The following is an 18,593-nucleotide window of genomic DNA, read 5'->3' as shown; positions in this document are numbered from 1 at the left end:
GATAGGCACACATGAGCCAGAGCTAAGGGCTAAGTACAGACACTGAGTGGACACCACCAGGGTAGCGCAGTTATTATCATGGGTTAATGGGTTTTCCCCACCAAACAACCCACTGTACCCCAAGGGAAATGCAGCCCAGCCCCTTCTGCAAACCCAATACTTGCTTAACGAAGTCAATACCACACCTCCTTTTTCCCATGTGGAAGGATTAGATCTGGGAAGGTGAGGGTACTGTAAAGGGCTAATGCTTAGGATTCCAAGGACTCCCCACTGGGGAAGAATCTGCCATCCCTCAGGGAATGCAGCCTGCCAGACCTAAGATCTATGTTAGATGGACAGACAAGCAGTGCTGTGTGATAACCCTCACTTTGCCACTGTTTATGCCATAACCATACTGCAGCTAGCAGCTTTTAATTCACCACATAGCCAGAGAATGAGAAACCCATCCAGACTTCTTTCTCACAACTGTGGACAACGAGAGGTCCCAACCTGAAGCAGAGACATGAGTGGGTCCACACGGTGCTTTCTGCTGTCATCCATAGGTTAGTGGCTTCCAGGCAGCTAGTCTTTCTTTAGCAAGTGAGGCTTCAAGCACCGGACTGGCTTTCCAGTGACCTTCTTCCCAGTGTCTCACATAATCTGGTTGGTGTGTTCTCAGAAGTGCCCCAGGGAAGAGAGCTGCAGGCTCAGCCCCTATATTGTTGAAGTAGACCTTCCTTCTCCCTTTATTCTCTGCACTTTAGCTACCCAGAGCCACCTGTGAAAGGTGTGGTCCTTAGACCACTACATCAGAATTAGCTAACTGTATTAATAATGCAGGCTATTAGGCCAGCCTGGATGACAGGCGGTCAGAGACTGATGTTTATACTAGTTTTATTATCCTACATTTTATAAAATTAAGGCTGGATAATGAGTCTCCTATAATGTCTGGAGAAATGGAAACAGTGCTCCATGCCCAAACATCAAGTATATAAAAAAAAAATCAAGCATACTTTAATATACTGTACTTTATAATTTAATTTAAATCTGGAATATTTAACTTTTCAAACAAATTTAAGTTTACAAACAGTCATTTGCTATTTTACATACAAAAGAATCAAAACAAAGTTTTTAGAGAGGTGTGTTCAAGCCTAGAGGAAAGGCAGGGAGCAGGACAGCCACACAGGTGGATTGCTTATATCCACAGTGGAGAATCCCACCCGGGCACCGTTCCAGACACAAGCCTCCCCCGAATCAAATACAGTTCCTTTCAAAATTTGCTTCTATGGGCCTAAAGCCACAACAGAAATAAACAGAGTAAAGGGCAGAGTTGTGCTTTGCTCAGAACTTGAGAAGTGGTGAATCCACATTTTCTTTGTCAGCCTCAGGGCTCAGATGGATCAGTGGGGAACCCAGGTCAATCAGCTGGAAGAGAACAGATACCAAGGTAAACACAGTTGCCTGGGCAAGCCATTGCACAAAAGACACAAGCAGGTCCAGTGGCTGATCCAGTCCCACTTGGAGCCCAGGGACAGAAAAACAACTCAGCACAGCAGCGAGGCCAAGGAGACTCAACCACCGTGTCTAAGACTCTTAGATAACCATCAAACCCATAAGCACTGTGTGACTCCCTGACACAGCAGGGAGGAACATGTGGTGTTGGGGATGTGACTGCTGCCCTGAGAGCTCCTCCAGGTCCAGCAAGATGCCTGATGGTAATGGGTGACCATAGAGAAGCCAAGTCTGCCCAACATGAGTTCGAGACACAAGCGCTGTGAGCCCCAAGGGCACCATGCAGGGCCCAGGTCTGATAGCACCCTGAGCTGAAGTCAGCATGAATTCCCTGCAGCTTCTCACCTGCCCAAGCTCAGCCTTTGGAGGTTTCCCCACATCATTTCTACCCATGTCTGGAGTATTCATTACAAGGTCAATCAGGGGCCAGCTGCTGGGTCCCAAAGCCATGTTGGACTCAGGGGTGTTGCTGAAGTCTATGAGAGGGCGGTCAGCTAGGTCTCTGCCTCCTGCTTCAGGAGTGATGGTGAGTTGGTCCAGCTTGATGTCCAGGAGAAGACCCTAGGCAGGATGTGAAGAGAGGGGAAGTCCAGTACCACATTGGTGCCCAGCCACCACCCTGGGAAGCCAGGCTTTGCCTATGACTGAGGACTCACAGCCTGGGGCCCAAGGGAAAGGCTGGAGTGGACCCTGAGTGGGAGTAAACTCCCCTCTCGGCAGTGTACCCTCCCCATCCACAGCTTGTTCCTGCTCCTGTTCCCACCATCTGATCCCCCACCAACTCCTTTGTCAAACATTTCTTTAGTCCCTAGTCCTGAGCCCCCCCCCCCCCCCCCCCGAGTCTGCTGAAACCATAGGCCCAGCCACAGGGTGAAGGAGGAAAGGAACTGTGAGTCCCTGTCTGTGACTCTCCATGAACCTCAGATGGCATATAACTGCAGCCAGCTCCATGTACCTCAGTGGGGCTTGTGTTGTCTTCATGAGGCTCTGTTTCACCCTGAGCTGCCTCTGTGGTGGAGCCATGGGAAGGAGGAGATTCACTCTTGTTTGGAGAAAAGTCAAGTGCTTGAGGCACACAGGATGGAGCAGAAGAGCTCTCATCTGAGGACTGACCTTGGCCCTGCCCACCATTGGCATTGCTCCTGCTCTCCTGGGTCGGCTCCACTCTGGGGAGGAGAGTAGGGGAAGCTGTAAGATCTTTCTAACACACCTTTCATCAGCTATGGCGTGAAAGCGATCGCTGAAGCAGCACCCGACCAGGGCCAGAGGCCTGCTCCAGTGGCCTAACTCTAAGGACAACCTCAATGGTTAGACCCTGATCTCTGTGCAAGAGGCCCAGAGATTTCCAAGGCTCCTTTCACTTCTCCAATGTTATCAGTTGAGTGTCACCTTGTGCCATGCCAGTCCTTTTCTTTTATTTATTTATTTTTTTATTTTTTGTTTTTTTTTTTGAGACAGAGTTTCCCTGTGTAGCTTTGGAGCCTGTCCTGGCACTCGCTCTGGCCTCAAACTCACAGAGATCCGCCTGCCTCTGCCTCCCAAGTGCTGGGATTAAAGGCGTGTGCCAACACCCGGCCAGCATCAGTCCTTTTCTTTAAAGCTACTAAAATTACATAGGAGGGGTTCCACCTCTGCCCACAGGCTGTGGTTAGCCCCCTCCAGGCCTAGGTGAGCCAATCGCCTGCTGCTGGAGTGCCCTCCCACTGCTCCCTCAGGAGGCCTGGTCCTGCACTCTGGTCTGACACGGCAGTCTGTCTACCACACGCCCGGCACTAATGGGTACACCTGGTATACCGTGCACAACCTCTAGTCCAGCCTATTTCTTGTCTCCTATCTGGCACCAAGCATAGCCCTGAGCACCTGATGCGGTAAAGCTAAATGAACTGTGGAAACGGTGAACAGTAGCAATATCCACAAACTAAAACAGAATACACACACACACACACACACACACACACACACACACACACACACACACACACATTATGCTTACACACACACACACACACACACACACACACACACACACACACACACACACACCACACACACACACACACACACACCACACACACACACACCACACATCATGACACAAGAAACACATAAGACACAACAGACTCTCACATGCGCACACATGCAGGACCTCTGCTTCCCCCCACACACCTCTGCCTATTTGCAAGCAGAATCTTGTGTTTCACAGAGCTTCTTTTTCTATTTCTCCTATCTGCTGCCTGTACCTTACCAGCACAGGGACCCCTGAGGTCTGGGGAACTACAGACAAAAGCTCACTCAACCCTTGTTTTTACCTGACTGTAGATCTTCTTCTGGGCTCAGAAGAAAGTCGCCTGGCAGGCACACAGAGTGGGGATGCCAGAGCCCTGGGCATGGACTGAGGTGCCATTAATGGAAGGCCAGAGAGGCGCCGACTGGCAGGGGTGGGCAGTGTTGACATCCGTCTCATGCTCACAGGGGTCCTCATACTGCCGGGCAGCCCTTGTTGAGTGGGCCCCAATGAGCGTCTCACAGGGGTGCTGCTGAGGACCCTGGTGAAGACATGGAGATCTTAAACAGACACCAAAGTTGGATAGAGCCTGAGTGGGCTGTTCTTGGGAAGGGGCTGCATGGGCAGGACTCAAGGTGGCAGCCCCCAGGAGACCTTGGATGAGTTCCAGGTTCCTCTGCAAACAATGCCTCCACCCTGCCCCACAGGTAACTACATCTTTGAACATGGCTGCCTTTATGGTGCCATCCATGGAAGAGTCAGAGGGACTTAAGGAGATACTCATTCCAGGAGATTTTCTCTAAAAAGACATCTGGGCTCCCATCACTCCGGCAGGTAAACATGGTGGTTTTCACCACTTGCCCAGCCATACCCAGGTTTAAGATCCCCATCAAAGGTGAGAACTGAGTCAGGGAACAGTGCTTCCTGGCAGTTCCCATGCCTTAACCACCATCTGTTCCAAATGTTACTTTGTTGTTCTTAAACCAGAGGCTATGGACTAAATGTTTCCATCCCCCAAATTCATATGTTGAAACTTAGCCCCAGGATGATGACATAGGAGACAGGTCTTCTGGGAGGTGATTAAGTCAGAAGGCAGAGCCCCAATCAATAGGATTAATGCCATTATAAAGAAGGCTCCCGACACCATGTGAAGACATGATGAGTCAAGCAATGGACCCACAGACACTCCATCTGTAGATGCCACACACCCCTGTTTAAATCCCCAGATGCTCAGCATAATGGCACAAGCCAATAATAACAGCAGGGAAGGAGGCAGGAAGATTGAGTTTGAGGTTAGCCCAGTCTATACAGAAACCCCCACACACACTCTGACTCATAACTAAACAAAAACCATGTTGGTATGTTACAATGAGAAGACTGGAAGCACAAGGACCTACTTTCTACTGCAAATTAGAGATAGGAAGTCACCTTCCAACTCTTCTCTGCAAAGAGTCTGGAAGTAAACCATGAGCTGAAAGATGGGCTCTCTACACAGAGCACATTCAGGCATGAGGGGTGCTCTCAGATCAAGCTCCCATCTGCTGCCAAAGGGCTGCCTCACTCATCTTGCATTTCACTGCTGGCTGAGTGAAGACGCCCAGGATCAAGCTGCCATGGATGCAGAAGGGAAGCAGCTACTGACTGGAGTTACACTGCCTGTGGAAGGCACTTGATAGCTCCAAACAAGACGAACACTTCTTCCATAGTCACCCTGAGGCAGAAAGCTTAAAACTGGCCAAGACTGGCTGATGCCCCACTGGATCAGGAGCAGGGCAGAATGCCATTTGGGTTCCTGTAGATCCCAGGCACTGCACATTCGTGGACTTGTTCTCAGTGTTCCTTGTAACTGCCCTGTTGGGCCAGAGAGCATCCAAGGGACAGATGAGGAAACACATTCAGGGCATTTAGACTTGTACTGGGTCACAGACCAGGACTGAAACCCAACTCTGAGTCAACTGCACCATCCCATGGTCCCCAACTGTGCACAAACAGTGATTTGGGGAACTTCTGAAATATGTGGATGCTGGACTCTGCTTCTTTGTCCCTATCACCATCCCTGACACCTCAGTCAGAAGCCTTGGGGGGGGTCTGGGCATAGCACCTAAAGCAGTGCTGAAGGGGTTCTGTGACTTGGCCTGGCCTGCCCCCAGCTGGGATTTTCATTATCATGCACACAGTGTGACAGAAACTTCACCTCAGAAGCTTGACCTGCAGCCCAGGCGGCAGACACATCAAAGATTCTCAAGAGGTAAGAAAGGAGGCAAACATCTGTTGGCTACCTGCTAGCTGGTGTCCTGGGCTGCAGCTGATGTGTCTGCAGAGCAGGGGTACAAATAGTGAAACCTAAAAGAGAGCTGGGCAGAAGAAGCCAGGGAAAGCTGACTTGCCTTATCACCTGGGCCCTGCATGTGCCCTTCCCACTGCCTTGTAAAGCAACAGAAGGGCAGACAAGGCCTCTAGACCCCCATCAGGCTCTTGCTGGACCTGGAGAGCCTCGTACCTTCACACCCCAACAACATTCCTCCCTGTGTGTCAGGGCTCACACATGCCAGGGTTTGTGGTATCAAGAGTCAGCCTGTGCTTGAGTCCCTTGGCCCCTGCTCACTGGGTCACTGCCCTACAAGTGAGGTCAGCCAGTGGACCTGCTGGTATTTGACAAGTTCCCAGGCAACTGTGCCACCGGAGAAGTTCTCTTCCAGTGATTACCTGGGTCCCCACTGACCACTGAGCCTGAGGAGACACAAACTTGGATTCACCACACTCAAGTTCTGGCAAAGCACAACTCTGCCTCCACTGGGGCTTACCCATAGAAAAATTTTAAAGAACTGTTTATTCGCAGGCATGCTGGAAGGTGAGGGTGGGTCACCACGTCATATAAGTTCCACCTGTGTGGCTGTCTGCCCCTCCTTTGTTGGCTTGAAGGGACCTCTCTACAGTTTTATTTTGGTTGGTCATATCAAAGACTGACTGAAACTTAAATTTGTTTAAAATTAAATATTCCAGTTTAAATTAAATTAAAAGTACAATATTAAAGAATGCAGATTTTTTTTTTCTATACATGTTTGGGCTGGAGCCTTTTCCTTCACCCTTATAAGACCATTATCCAGCCTTAATTTTAAAAATGTGGTAATAAACTAGTTCCTGCCTTACCCCTGTCTTAGGCTGGCCTAACACCTGCAAGAAATACATCAGCTGTTCTGATGAGGGTTAAGGCCACATTAGGGCTCTGGGAGCAAAGGAGAAAAAAGAAAGGAGGCTACTCACATTAGGGCTGAGCTGGCTCTGAGGGGCCTCTACACACTCCTTATGTGAGACACTAAGAAGGTCACTGCCAGTCCTGCTTGAAGCCTCATTGCTCAGCTGCCTGGAACCACTCCCTATGGATGACACAAAACACTGCCCCACTCACCTGCTGGTTCCCCTCTCTTGGCACACTGAGAAAGAATCTATGCCCTCAGCTAGGGTCTTAAAACTGCTAGCAGTATGGAGGCTAAAAAAAGTAGGGTTATCCATGCACTGCTTCCTGTCTCAAATAGATAGTCTGCTGCTCATCCTGAGGAGGTGTTCTCCCAGTCACAGCCATATATGTAACTTAGCCAAGTGTCTCCAGAGTGGATTGCCTTAGCATGGTATTTGACAAGTATCAAGCCAGAGTCTAGAATTCAATGTGGCCTCACTCGGCCACTAAGCAAAGTCCAACACAACCCAGATGAGAGCCTCACTTGCCTTTTTTGTTTTTTTGGGAGTGTCTGGATCAACCTTTTTTGGCCAATGTATTTACCATGTTGCCTTTCCACAACTGGCTGGTAGCAGCCTTAGGAATAGGAAGTCAACCTTTGTTCTCAAAAAGAGCATTGGTTTTTTTGCTTGTTTGTTTTTAACCTACCTTAAACATTTCAAAGGCTTTTGTTTTGTTTTGCTTTAAAGTTTCTTTTTTCAGATTAGCTTTGCTATGTGCCTGCAGCCAGGCAGGGCAGACAAGGTGAGGTTGGAGCCTTTGGGTTATGGCAAGCAACTCTGCCATGGAAAAGCCATGCAGCAACCATCCTCCACCCCAGTAGGTTTTTTTTAATTGCTTGACACAAACTGTCCAAGGAGGGAGTTATTTTATAACCAAAACAGGAATAACCAGGTCCTAGGCTTGTGTTCTTTTGCAACCAAGGCATGCAAAGAGGGCCTGCTACATGTCTACACATTACCTTCTGAGGCTCCCGACACTGGAGAGATGGCTAGCAGTAAGACACTACTGCTCTGGTCGCAGCTCATGCAGCAACAAAGCAGGCTCAGGCAACACAGACAAATCTGATAGATCTTCTGGCAAAAGGATAAGCAGCAGAGACTCTAACAAAAAAAAAAAGAGGTCACAGTTAAAAATAGGCTACAAAAAAGAAAGAAAAAATAAGACTTAAAAAGGGCCTCTAAAAAAAAGTTACAATGTCCATAGCTTGGGTAAGTTACAGAAAATTTAAAGAAAAGCTTCTTTCTGCTTTTTGTAGTTGGCCTACACAGACTGCAGAGGTCTAGACTTGCATATAAAGCCCAACCCAAAAAAAAAACTGGTCCCCTAAATAAAAAAGTATGTTGATAGGAATCCCAGGGAGTCTGGATCCTGTGTGTTGCTATATTGACCTTGAAGTTTTTGATTGCTGATAAGCAAACAACAGCGGGATTAAAAGAGGGACTGCCGAAATAAACCAGCCTAGATATTTAAGAATGCCTTAACTTTAAAAGGGAACGGGGGTGGGGGGGGCACGCTAGGAGAATGAGAAGGGGAGAAGAAGAGGGGTGAGGAGGACATGAGTGAGCAGAAAGGTTGAGTCAGGGGAAGAATTGAAGAAAACAAAAATGGAGATACCATAATAGAGGGAGACATTATAGGTTTACAGAGAAATCAGGCACTAGGGAAATGTCTGGAGATCTACAAAGATGACACCAGCTAACAATCTAAGCAACAGAGGAGAGGCTACCTTAAATGCCCTCCCCTGATAATGAGATTGATGACTGACTTATATGCCACCTGATAGTCCTCATCCAGCAGCTGGTGGAAGTAGAAGCCGACAACCACAACTAATCACTGAACTGAACTGGAATCCAGTTGTAGAGAAGGACGAGTGATGAGCAAAGGGGTCCAGACCACAGAAACAGCTGACCTGAACATCGGGGAGCTCTTGGTCCTCAGACTTATAGCTGGAATACCAGCATGGGACTGATCCAGACCCCAGGAACATGGGTTTCAGTGAGGAAACCTTGGAAATCTACAGGACCTCCTGTAGAAATTCAGTATTTATCCCTAGCATAGGTGTGGACTTTGGGAGCCCATTCCACATAGAGAAATACTCCCTGAGCCAAGACACACGGGGGTGGGCCTAGGCCCTATCCCAAAGGACACGATAGACTCTGATGAGACCCTTTGGAAGGCCTCACCATCCAGGGGGAGCAGAAAGGATATGTGATAGGTAGGGTTTTCGTTGGGGGGGGGGGTTGTAAGAGAGGAGGGGAGGGAGAGGGAACTGGGATTGACATGTAAAACAATCTTGTTTCTAGTTCAAATAAAAAAAAGGGAACTCAAAAAAATGCATTGCTTTGGAGATGTTTTGCTTTTGTTGCCACAGGAAACGAGAGGCTGTGGATTCCTTTGGGGTTGATATGGATCAGGTTTGATAGGAAGAGGTCCTAAAACTTGATAGGTCTTATATATCAACAAAGGTTACCGCTGGTCTTCCCAGGACTTAGCCATTATCTCAATTTTCTCAGAGACCCCCTAAAGATGCCTTTGCCCAGACAACGGGAAAGTCTAGAGAAGACGACACTCACATTCCCAAGAGATAAGGTAGCCCAGGAGCTATGGCTCACACACAAGAATGAACACAGCAAGTGGGCAGCAGAATACGCCTTAGACAGAATGTCAGAGCTAAAGTGAAAACAGCACTAGCCACACTGGTAACCTCCCAAAATCTTAGACCACCAAACATATATAGGACTTACCAACTGAAAACTGGGGGACTTTAAATGGGTCTGTAGTGGTAGACACAGCCTCTGTCTTGCAGTTTAGATAGGAGTCCCGCCGTTTTATGCTGCCAGTTTTATTCAACTGAGAAGATGTCAGGGTGTCAGGGTCCAGCCTTGGTCCTCTTTGTTCTGGAGTCTGGGGTTGTTGGCCGAGAGGAGTCAGGTTGGAGGCCTTGGGCTGCTCTGCCATTGTCTGAGCAGCACCAGCCCTTCTGGTTTGTCTGCAAGATGCCCTGGTAGGGGCTGTTTTCAAAGCCTGATGCAGAGGGGCAGGGCCTACTTTGCCCAATTTGCTGGTGTTTGACAGAGGCCGAGAGCCACTAGTAGGAATATTTGAAAGATCACTGGAGTTTGCTGCAAAAGGAGGTAATTAAGGCTGGTTATTCAAGCACCACACTGTTTCCAAACACTTTAGCATACCAACACACACACAGTATGACACCTCTAAACTATCTACCTAACATCAGACACAGACAACACATGGATGCCCATTAGGTCATCATCAAAGTCAGGACCAGCAGGACATCTGAACCTGAGCTGGGTGCCAGCTGATGCTCAGCAGTTACTAAAATGTGTGTGTGCATTTGCAAGGTTAAGCTCTCCTTTTTTCACTTCCTTGTTGAGCATAGAAAGTGGACAGTCTAGTTACATGTCCTGCCCCATCCTCACAGTTGATAGGAACTCCAGGAGGGAAACTTAAGACAAGGAGGTTTGGAAACAGAGCAGTGGATAACAAGGGTAACATCGGCTCAACTAGGAATGGACCCACTGTGTGAGTTAACACAGTGAAGGATCAAAGAAAACCTTTAGGGAACTATGCTGTAGCCAGGTCTATACTATGTGTTAGCCCACAATCTCATCTGACCCCATGACTCTACTTATACAGCACATAATGTCAAAGTCCTAAATCAGTGGCACAAGACCCACCTCAGAAGACCTGGGCGGCAGAGCTTTCCTGACCATGGACTCGTGTGCCACAGAAGGGCCAATGAACACTTCCAGACCCATAGGTCAACAATATTACTTGATTTAAAGGCAAGGACACCTTTAACCACCGAGTATCGGTCAGGACTCTAGATCAGGCTGATTCTAGAACTCACATTTGTGATTTCTCACATTTGTGACAAACCCTCATCACACTGGTAACAATGGACAAGGCCAGAATCCACAGGCAAATTCCAGAGACAGATGCATTCCCTGGCCCCTTCACCACTTCCTCACTAGATGGCAGCCTTGTCTAGGCAGGCTGAACCTATGGCACATGTTCCAGATGACCCAGGCTGGGCTGGCCTGACTTAGCTAGCACCTGTGCTCTGGATACATGGCTAGTATAAGAATCCATCTCTTCTTGGCACATCATGAGTTTATGTGCCTCCAACTGAAAAAAACATCATCTCCTTACTGGAGAAAGTCTTCAGGGGCAGAGGGACAATGAGTCTCTTCCTGCCCAGCCCTCAGCCCTGAGCTGTAATTCCACAGCATCCTGGGATGGGGGGTGGGGGTCAAAACATATGGTGCTTCAGTGTTCACCTGACTAGTTGATCTGCTCACCTCTGCCTGCTCCTGGAGACACACATGCACTAGATATGAGGTTTGAAGCAGACCCTGAGGCAGAGGATCTCCTTGTGAGACTATCAGTATAGGCAGGTGGCTTCAACAGGGTCTTCTTTAGCCCCAACTGAGAAAAAAGTTCAAAAAAAAAAAAAAAAGTTAGCAAGGATTTTGTTACCTATATACACATCTTAACTCTGCAAAAGTAGGATTGAAAAATAATCTGGGTGGGTAGGGGAGGACGGGAGGGGGAGGAAACTGGGATTGACATGTAAAATAATCTTTCTAATTCAAATAAAAAGTAATAAAAAAAAGAAAAAGAATCTTTAGTGAGACTAGAGTGATGGTTCAGCAGGTAAGCACACTTGTTGCTGTTGCATGCAGAGGACCTGGATTCAATTCTCAGCACCCACGTGATGGCTCACAACCATCCATCACTCCAGTTTCAGGGGATCTGGCATCCTCTTCTGATCTCTTTGGGTACTGGGAACACACATGGTACATAGACATACACGCAGGCAAAACACTCATACACATAAAATACAATTTAAACATCTTACAAAGAAATAATCTTCAGTAATAATTACCTCTATAGAAAAGAGTTAAATAACAGAGTTATCCCTCAGTCTCCGCAGAGCATTGCCTTGTGGACCCTGAATAGTAACCTACATAGGTCCTCCAATCATAACACTGTGACAGTTGCATGGAACCTATACACATCCACCCTCTGGATGACTGATTTTAACGTAAGACCGTGGAAGGCATCACAGTTATTCAGGCAACACTGACAAGGAAAAGCAATGTTTGCTTAGGACAAAGGCAACTTCTCTTTTGAATAGTTTCAATCTGACTGGATGAATCCACAGATGAAGAGCCCAGAGGCCTGGAAAGCCAACTGTGTCTAAATGTAATGCCCAAGCCTCTGCTAGAGGAATGAGCAGGAGAGCTAGCAGCAGTCAAGATTGTGGAGCTCAACTAGACCCCAAATCAGCTGCTGTAGGAGTAGCTTTTGGCAACTTTAATAAATGACTTCTAATAAGTAGCTCAGAGTACCAGAAAGGTGACAACCTCTATGTGAGCTCAGACTACAAAACACATCACCACGTCTCCCACAGAAGCTATGAGTGATCAGTGAGAACCAGTTGTTGGGAACCAAGCACTAGGCTTTTTTTTTTTTTTTTTTTTTTGGTTTTTTGAGACAGGGTTTCCCTGTGACTTAGGAGGCTGTCCTGGAACTCGCTCTTATAGACCAGGCTGGTCTCGAACTCACAGAGATCCACCTGCCTCTGCCTCCTGAGTGTTGGGATTAAAGGCGTGCGCCACCACCGCCCAGCAAGCACTAGGCTCTTATCAACCCACACAGCCCAAGTGACAAAGCAGGTTCAAAGGACACTGCCAGGCCTCTCTTCTTTGCAACCCAGCCACGTTCTTTTACTGGTATGTGTGTGTGTGTGTGTGTGTGTGTGTGCGCGCGCATATGCACATTAAGACCAGATGACAACTCCACTCTTATTTATTTTGGATACAGGGTCTCTCTGATTAGCCCTAGTTGGCCTAGAACCCACTCTGCAGATCAGCTAGAGATTCACCTGCCTCTGTCTCCAAGTACTAGAACTAAAGGCATGCACCACTGCTAGGCCCAGACACCATTTTCTTTTAAAGACAGGGCCTCTTGCTGGCCTGGCCCTCACCAAGCAGGCTAAGCTGACTGACCAGCAAGCAAGCCCCAGGGCTCCATCTATCTCTGCCTTCCCCGTGCTGAGATTACAAGCACACACCATCACACAAGGCTTTTTAGACGTGAGTCCCAGGGATCTAAGTTATGTCCGCACAAGCACTCATCAAACAAACTATCATCCCACCAACTTAATCCTAATCAAAATACACAAAACTGGCACCTTGTTCCCATGGAGGACAAGCAGCAGCCCTGTGGCTCCAGTCAACTCACCTTGCTAGGAACAGGGAGGGATCGCTTGCTTAGACGGCTCCCTCTACTGGCAGCATCTGTAACAGTGCTGGGTTTGTTCAGGGGCACATCACTTTGAGATCCCTTTTCATTCAGCAGTTTCGTCCTCTGAAGACTAGCTGGTGCCTCTTTTTTGAGCTGGAAATGTTAATTTGAAAGGTTAGGACTACATGGTCTAACAAGGCCCAGAGCTGGTGCCACTTCTCCCAAACCCTGCCTCTTAACTCTTCCACTAGTGTGAGGGAAAACAGCACAGGATGAGACTTGGCTTCTCCACTAAAGCCATGTCAGATGGGGACAGGCAGCTTGCAGGAAGATCTCCCAAAGGCTTCTCTGTCAGGCCCTCACTTAAGAGTGTCAGTGAGAACCGGGCGGTGGTGGTGCATGCCTTTAATCCTAGCACTTGGGAGGCAGAGGCAGGTGGATCTCTGAGTTCAAGACCAGCCTGGTCTACAAGAGCTAGTTCCAGGACAGCCTCCAAAGCCACAGAGAAACCCTGTCTCAGAAAAAAAAAAAAAAAAAAAAAGCATCAGTGAGGGAACCCAGTATGGTGGTGCATGCCTTCAATCCCAGCACTCAGAGGCTGAGGCATGTGGATCTCTAAGTTCAACAAGGCCAGCCAGAGCTACATAATGAGACCCTGTGTCCAAAACAGACAAACAAGAGCCCCAGTGAGGAAGCTGGCTCAGTCACACACACACATCCTACATGCTATGTGGAAAGGTTTGTTCACTGTATGGTCACCCTCTACCATAGTAACGGCTCAGCCACACACAGTGAAGCTTTCTGGTTAACTGCTGAAAGCCAGACTCAGGCCTGTAAGTCAAAGAGCAAATTCCTGATAGATCAGGGACAAGGGCATCAGGGAGCTGTTCTATGTGCACATAAGCAGCAAGGGTGTCAGGAAAGCACAGCTTCAGTGTAACAGTAATGCCTCCCTTTAGCACTTCATGAGCATAAAGCTCACTGCCTTGAAGACATACTGTGATACCTCACTTTTTACTAAAAAACTATCCCATTATTTGGATGTGCCGCCATTTTATCTGTTCATCAGTTAATAGACATCTGGTTGGCTCAATTTGCTGGCAGTCATGAATGCTGCTATTGCTGTGAATACCTGTGTTGAGCTGATGTGGGCCACATGCCTGGTATCCTGCATGTGCTGTGACACCAGCCCTGCCCCACTGCCATGCATGACCACACACAAATCCTGCGCTATGTCCATGTGTACTACTAGTAGATCCCACCCAGAGCATCCTGGTCTCTGGGGGAGCAGATATCATCAGGGGAGGGCTTACAGATGGGGAAAGAAGTGTGTAGGGCTTCACCCTTCTGCAACCTCACAGAGCCATTCCTTTTACTGCAACCCTCTATACCTTAGAGCTGGTACAGGACATCATGACAAATGCCACCCTAGCAAAATGCCACCCCCTAGCACACCTCGACCCCTCATCTCTTCTCAGGAGCCTCCTCTCCTGAGCAAGAACAGAGCAAGGAAACCTGGAAGAAAGCTATCTGCCATCAGCCCTTCTGCCTACCCCAACTGAGCCTCCAGGACCCTGAGTTTTCCACAGCTGGTCAACTGCAAACATTCAAGTACCACTTCCCTGACAGCTCACTCACGCAATCCCTGGAGAGAGAGAAGCATATAGTCAAAGCCACAGAGAACTAGAGCCCAACTTGGCAGAGAGTGTTCATCAAAGGGGCCCACGCTGGGCAGCTCCCCATCACTCTTCCCTTCATTGTTCACATCCTGGCACTACTCCTGGGCTGTCCAGTCCTTAGAACAGTAGACCCTCCCATGAGTGCTTCTATGGCAGGGCATGAGCTGAGAAGAGGCAGGGGGGTTGTGTCCCCCAGGCTGTTGCCATGTGCTTTGTTTACCTTCTCTGTGGCCAGGTGAAGATGTCTTCCTCTCACCGGCAAAGCTCGGGGTGGCTGTAGCTTGCTGGTGGTCCTCCTCTGTGGCCCAGCCTGATTTGGAGGTTGAGAGGTCCTTGACTCCCCTGGCAGTGACTGAGAGGAGCAGGGCAGAGCCTGGTTGCTCTGGGTCTGAACAGGGCCAGTTGGGATAGGGGAACTAAGCATGGCTGGAGAAGTCAGCGGCTGGGGCTCCCCCAAGAGAGGCTGTCCCCCTGAAGATGGCAGGCAGAATGTCTCTCTTTTAAGTGACATGGGGCTTTTCTCCCTCTTCTGTTCTTTTTCAAAGAGGCTGATTTTTAACTGTGAGTCCTGCACAAATCTTTCCATGCCCTGGTTCACAGGATTTTGGGGTTTGGCAGCCTGGGCCACCTCTCTTCGGCTGTGACTTTCTATCTGTAAGGCCAGTAAGTGGGCTTCTTTGTACACCTCTACAAACTTCTCCCCGGTGAGAGGACTCCAGGTACAAGGGCTGCCAGAGGCTGGGGTAAAAGTCTGCCCAGGAACTGGACCGCTTAAGTCCAAGCTGGCAGCAATGCATCTTTCTTTATGTCCAACAGGTCCAAAAAAGACTTCATCATCTTCATTTGCACTGTATTTAAAGAAAAGGATTATCAGTGATGAGTCACACTGGCATCCAGATGAAGGGCTTTAATGAATGTGTCTGCCTGAGGAAGGGAAGAAAATGCATTTGTTTACCTTGAAGAAGACAAGGAAAGATCGAAGTCAAATTTTTCATCTTCCAAAAGAAGAATGTCTAGGAGGTGGAAGGAAAAGTCCACTGTTATTTTAGGGCTAGGATACAAAAGGGAAACATTGCCAGTGCCTGTTGGTTTCATAGTTGCTATAGTTTCACTTTGAGAAAAGAAATAAATTATTGCTTTGATTAATTCATGGGGAATTCACGTCTATCTTAGTTTCCATTTTCTCTCTCAAGTTCCAGGAGCCATTCTGAGTGTGCTGACCCAACCCAAAAGCACAGAACCTTGCTTTTGTGTAGAATCTATACATATGCATACATAGTTCTAAGGGTTTCCAAGAGGCCTAGGCCACCTTTGGGCACAGGACATTTTCTAAAGACCCCCAGATTTAAATTATGAGACACCTATCCATCCGTCAACAATGAGTTCAAGGGTGAGTCAAATTCACAGTAGAGACTCAGTAAGTAGCTGCTCCTTGGATCCCTTCCTGGGTCACTATGCCCTCCATCAAGTCCATATTCCTAGCATAGCCTTGGTTGGCCCAAATATTTATTTGTTTGGCTCCCTCTAACAGACCAGCAACTTCCCAATTGTATTTAAGATCTGCTCTACTACAGGGAACCTATGTGTGGTACTATAAATCAAAACAAAAACCTATAGCTGAGAGCCAACATAAGGCTCCAGTGGGGACTCTGCTGCTGTGGTTTTGCTAAACGGACATGATGTGCCAGGTAAGTTGTCTCCTAAACATTTATGTTTAAGCCCATAGATTACTGTGCTGCTAGCCATGGTAGGGGGAAGTTTCTTGTAGTGGGCATCAGTTATTGTATGAAGCAGGCCCATAGGGGTCACAGTGAAGAGGGTATAAAACCTGATAGGACACAGAGACTCAGTGATCAGCCCTAAAAGGAAGAAACAATTGTAAACCTGCCCTCCACGACTCAGGGAGCAAAGTTACTGTCCATCGAGTCTGATGGCTTGAGTTCAAAGCCCTGGGACTCACAAGACAAAAGGAAAGTTCTTTTGTGCAAGTGGTTTTCTGAACCTCCACAGGGGCATGTGCACCATGGTACCCTCCTCCAAAAATTAATAAATATAAAGACTTTTTTTCAATCTCTCTCTCTCGTGAAACAGGGTTTCTCTATAGACCAGGCTGGCCTCGAACTCAAAGATCCGCCTGCCTCTGCCTCCCCAGTGGGCGTGCACTACCACCACCCAGCAAGGATTTCTTTTCAAAGAAAGAATCTGATCTCTGTGTTCAAAGCCAGACAGGCTTTGAACTATATATATAGTGAGTTCCAGGCTACAAAGTGAGATTCTATCTCCAAAAAAAAAAAAAAAGAAAAGAAAAAAGAAAGGAAGGTGGAGGAGGAGGAGAAAAGAAGGCATGAAAAAGAAAGAGGAAGGGGTGGTGTGTACTCTGTCTTCTGTGCATAAGGAAGCTGTTGCCATTTTGCTATCACAACAACTGTGATTGCCCACTGGAGACTCTCACAAGATTGAGCCCAGGAATGCCCTTCTGGAAGTGAGGAGAGAGCCCTCGGATGATATGTAAATGGTTTACGATTGCTGGGGGAGGGGTGAGCCTCTTCTTTGGTGGTGTAGCTTTAAGTTGCTAATGTCCTTGTAATTAACTCCAGTTAAATTCATTAGCTTACCAAGCCAGACTCGTGGTCTTCCTCTATACTATTTGGAGTGATTAGGAATACAGTCCTGGAACAGTCGCAGGAACAGAAATGACCTACCTTCCTTCTTACTACCAGTATCCATCTTCACCCCTCTCGCCTGGATGGATGAAGGCACGTCGCAGCCGTCTCCTCCTTCCATAAAGTTCACTGCAGGAAGCAGGGGGACCAGAGGGTGAGAGCATGTCAGAGGCAAGTCCCAGCTTGCTCCCTGTCTCCCAGAGACAGTGCGCCCGAGGCGGGGTAACGGATTCCCGGCTCTGAGCTACAGAGCAGGCCCGGGAGCCCATTCCCCTCCGTCTCTGTGGCATGAGACTGGGTTCCCCACTCTCTCCCACCCCAGGACCGCTCCTTACCTCTCGGAATAATTAGCCTTTCACTTGGAGAGCCGAAAACCCAGCTGGTATTCAGCCACGGATTTAAATGCGGCGCCGGCCTTTGCCGGCCGCCGATTGGCCGGTTTGAACAGGGAGATGCTCTCGATGCACCTTGGGAATTGTAGTCAGAGTGCTGATGTGCGCGACTAATGCGCACTCACAGGGACTCTATGTCCCGGATTGGCTCTGCTCAGCGCCGGATACTCCCACCGGAAGTGTGCGTGAGTCTCCTCCCCAGGACACACCCGGACCGTACTTGAGTTCCGCCTGTGGCTGTGCTAGCTACGAGGCTGGGGCGGTGAGGGTAGGGTATGGAGGTTGGTCAGGCAGGTAGGAAGGGGTTTTCCCTGACCGCTACTCTCTTTGGTGCTTGTCTTGGCATCCCTGATAGTTCTCTTGCGTCCGGGAACTCTACAGCCTGAGGCGTGCTCCTGTGCTCTGTTAATGCCCAACCTGCCATTACCCCACCACCCCACCCCATTGTCTGATCTTGGGCTCCGGGTTTCCTTAAACTGGAGAAGTGTGGTGCTGACAGCCAGCCACAGCACTGCCTAGAGGCCAGTACCAGGAGCCTTTGGGTAGCAATTAACAGAAAGCTGGCTGCAAGGTCTGTTGACTAAAGGAAGTCCAGGGGTGGCCTGGATAGAGGGAGGCTCAAGGAGGTCATCAAGTTTGGTTGTCTTCTATGCAGGTTTTGCTCACCAGTGGGCTAGCTGGTTTTGTTGGGTCCAAGCATTCCCACCTGCCAGGGGTAGTGACTAGTTCAGTGTGACCTGCGCTATATCTGGAATTGTAAGAGACTGGCTTTCCTAACTCAGGCCCAAGAGGAGGGGCAGAACCACCGCGCCAATTACATCCTTGGTCCAAGCCTCAAGAGCTCTTGGCCCC

General features: G+C 48.5%; 1 protein-coding gene across 1 annotated transcript; it reads right to left on the bottom strand.

Moving 5' to 3' along the window:
• Nucleotides 1–992: 992 nt before the first annotated feature.
• On the bottom strand, nucleotides 993–17,846 carry Gtse1 (G2 and S-phase expressed 1). Its single transcript, XM_035438814.1, has 12 exons — nucleotides 17,685–17,846; nucleotides 17,389–17,478; nucleotides 15,642–15,699; nucleotides 14,907–15,534; nucleotides 13,005–13,160; nucleotides 11,057–11,183; nucleotides 9,482–9,859; nucleotides 5,776–5,839; nucleotides 3,801–4,037; nucleotides 2,447–2,657; nucleotides 1,837–2,052; nucleotides 993–1,404 (listed from the first exon to the last, which is right to left on the bottom strand). The coding sequence occupies exons 2-12, from the start codon at nucleotides 17,468–17,470 to the stop codon at nucleotides 1,321–1,323; spliced, it is 2,241 nt and encodes a 746-aa protein (XP_035294705.1). The 5' UTR covers nucleotides 17,471–17,478; nucleotides 17,685–17,846; the 3' UTR covers nucleotides 993–1,320.
• Between the last annotated feature and the right edge of the window lie 747 nt (nucleotides 17,847–18,593).

This window comes from Cricetulus griseus, chromosome 2 (genome assembly GCF_003668045.3).
Source record: "Cricetulus griseus strain 17A/GY chromosome 2, alternate assembly CriGri-PICRH-1.0, whole genome shotgun sequence".
In the NCBI taxonomy this organism is placed as follows: Eukaryota; Metazoa; Chordata; class Mammalia; order Rodentia; family Cricetidae; genus Cricetulus; species Cricetulus griseus.
Note: the sequence above shows the minus strand (reverse complement) of the source record. Positions and strands in the feature narration are given on the sequence as shown.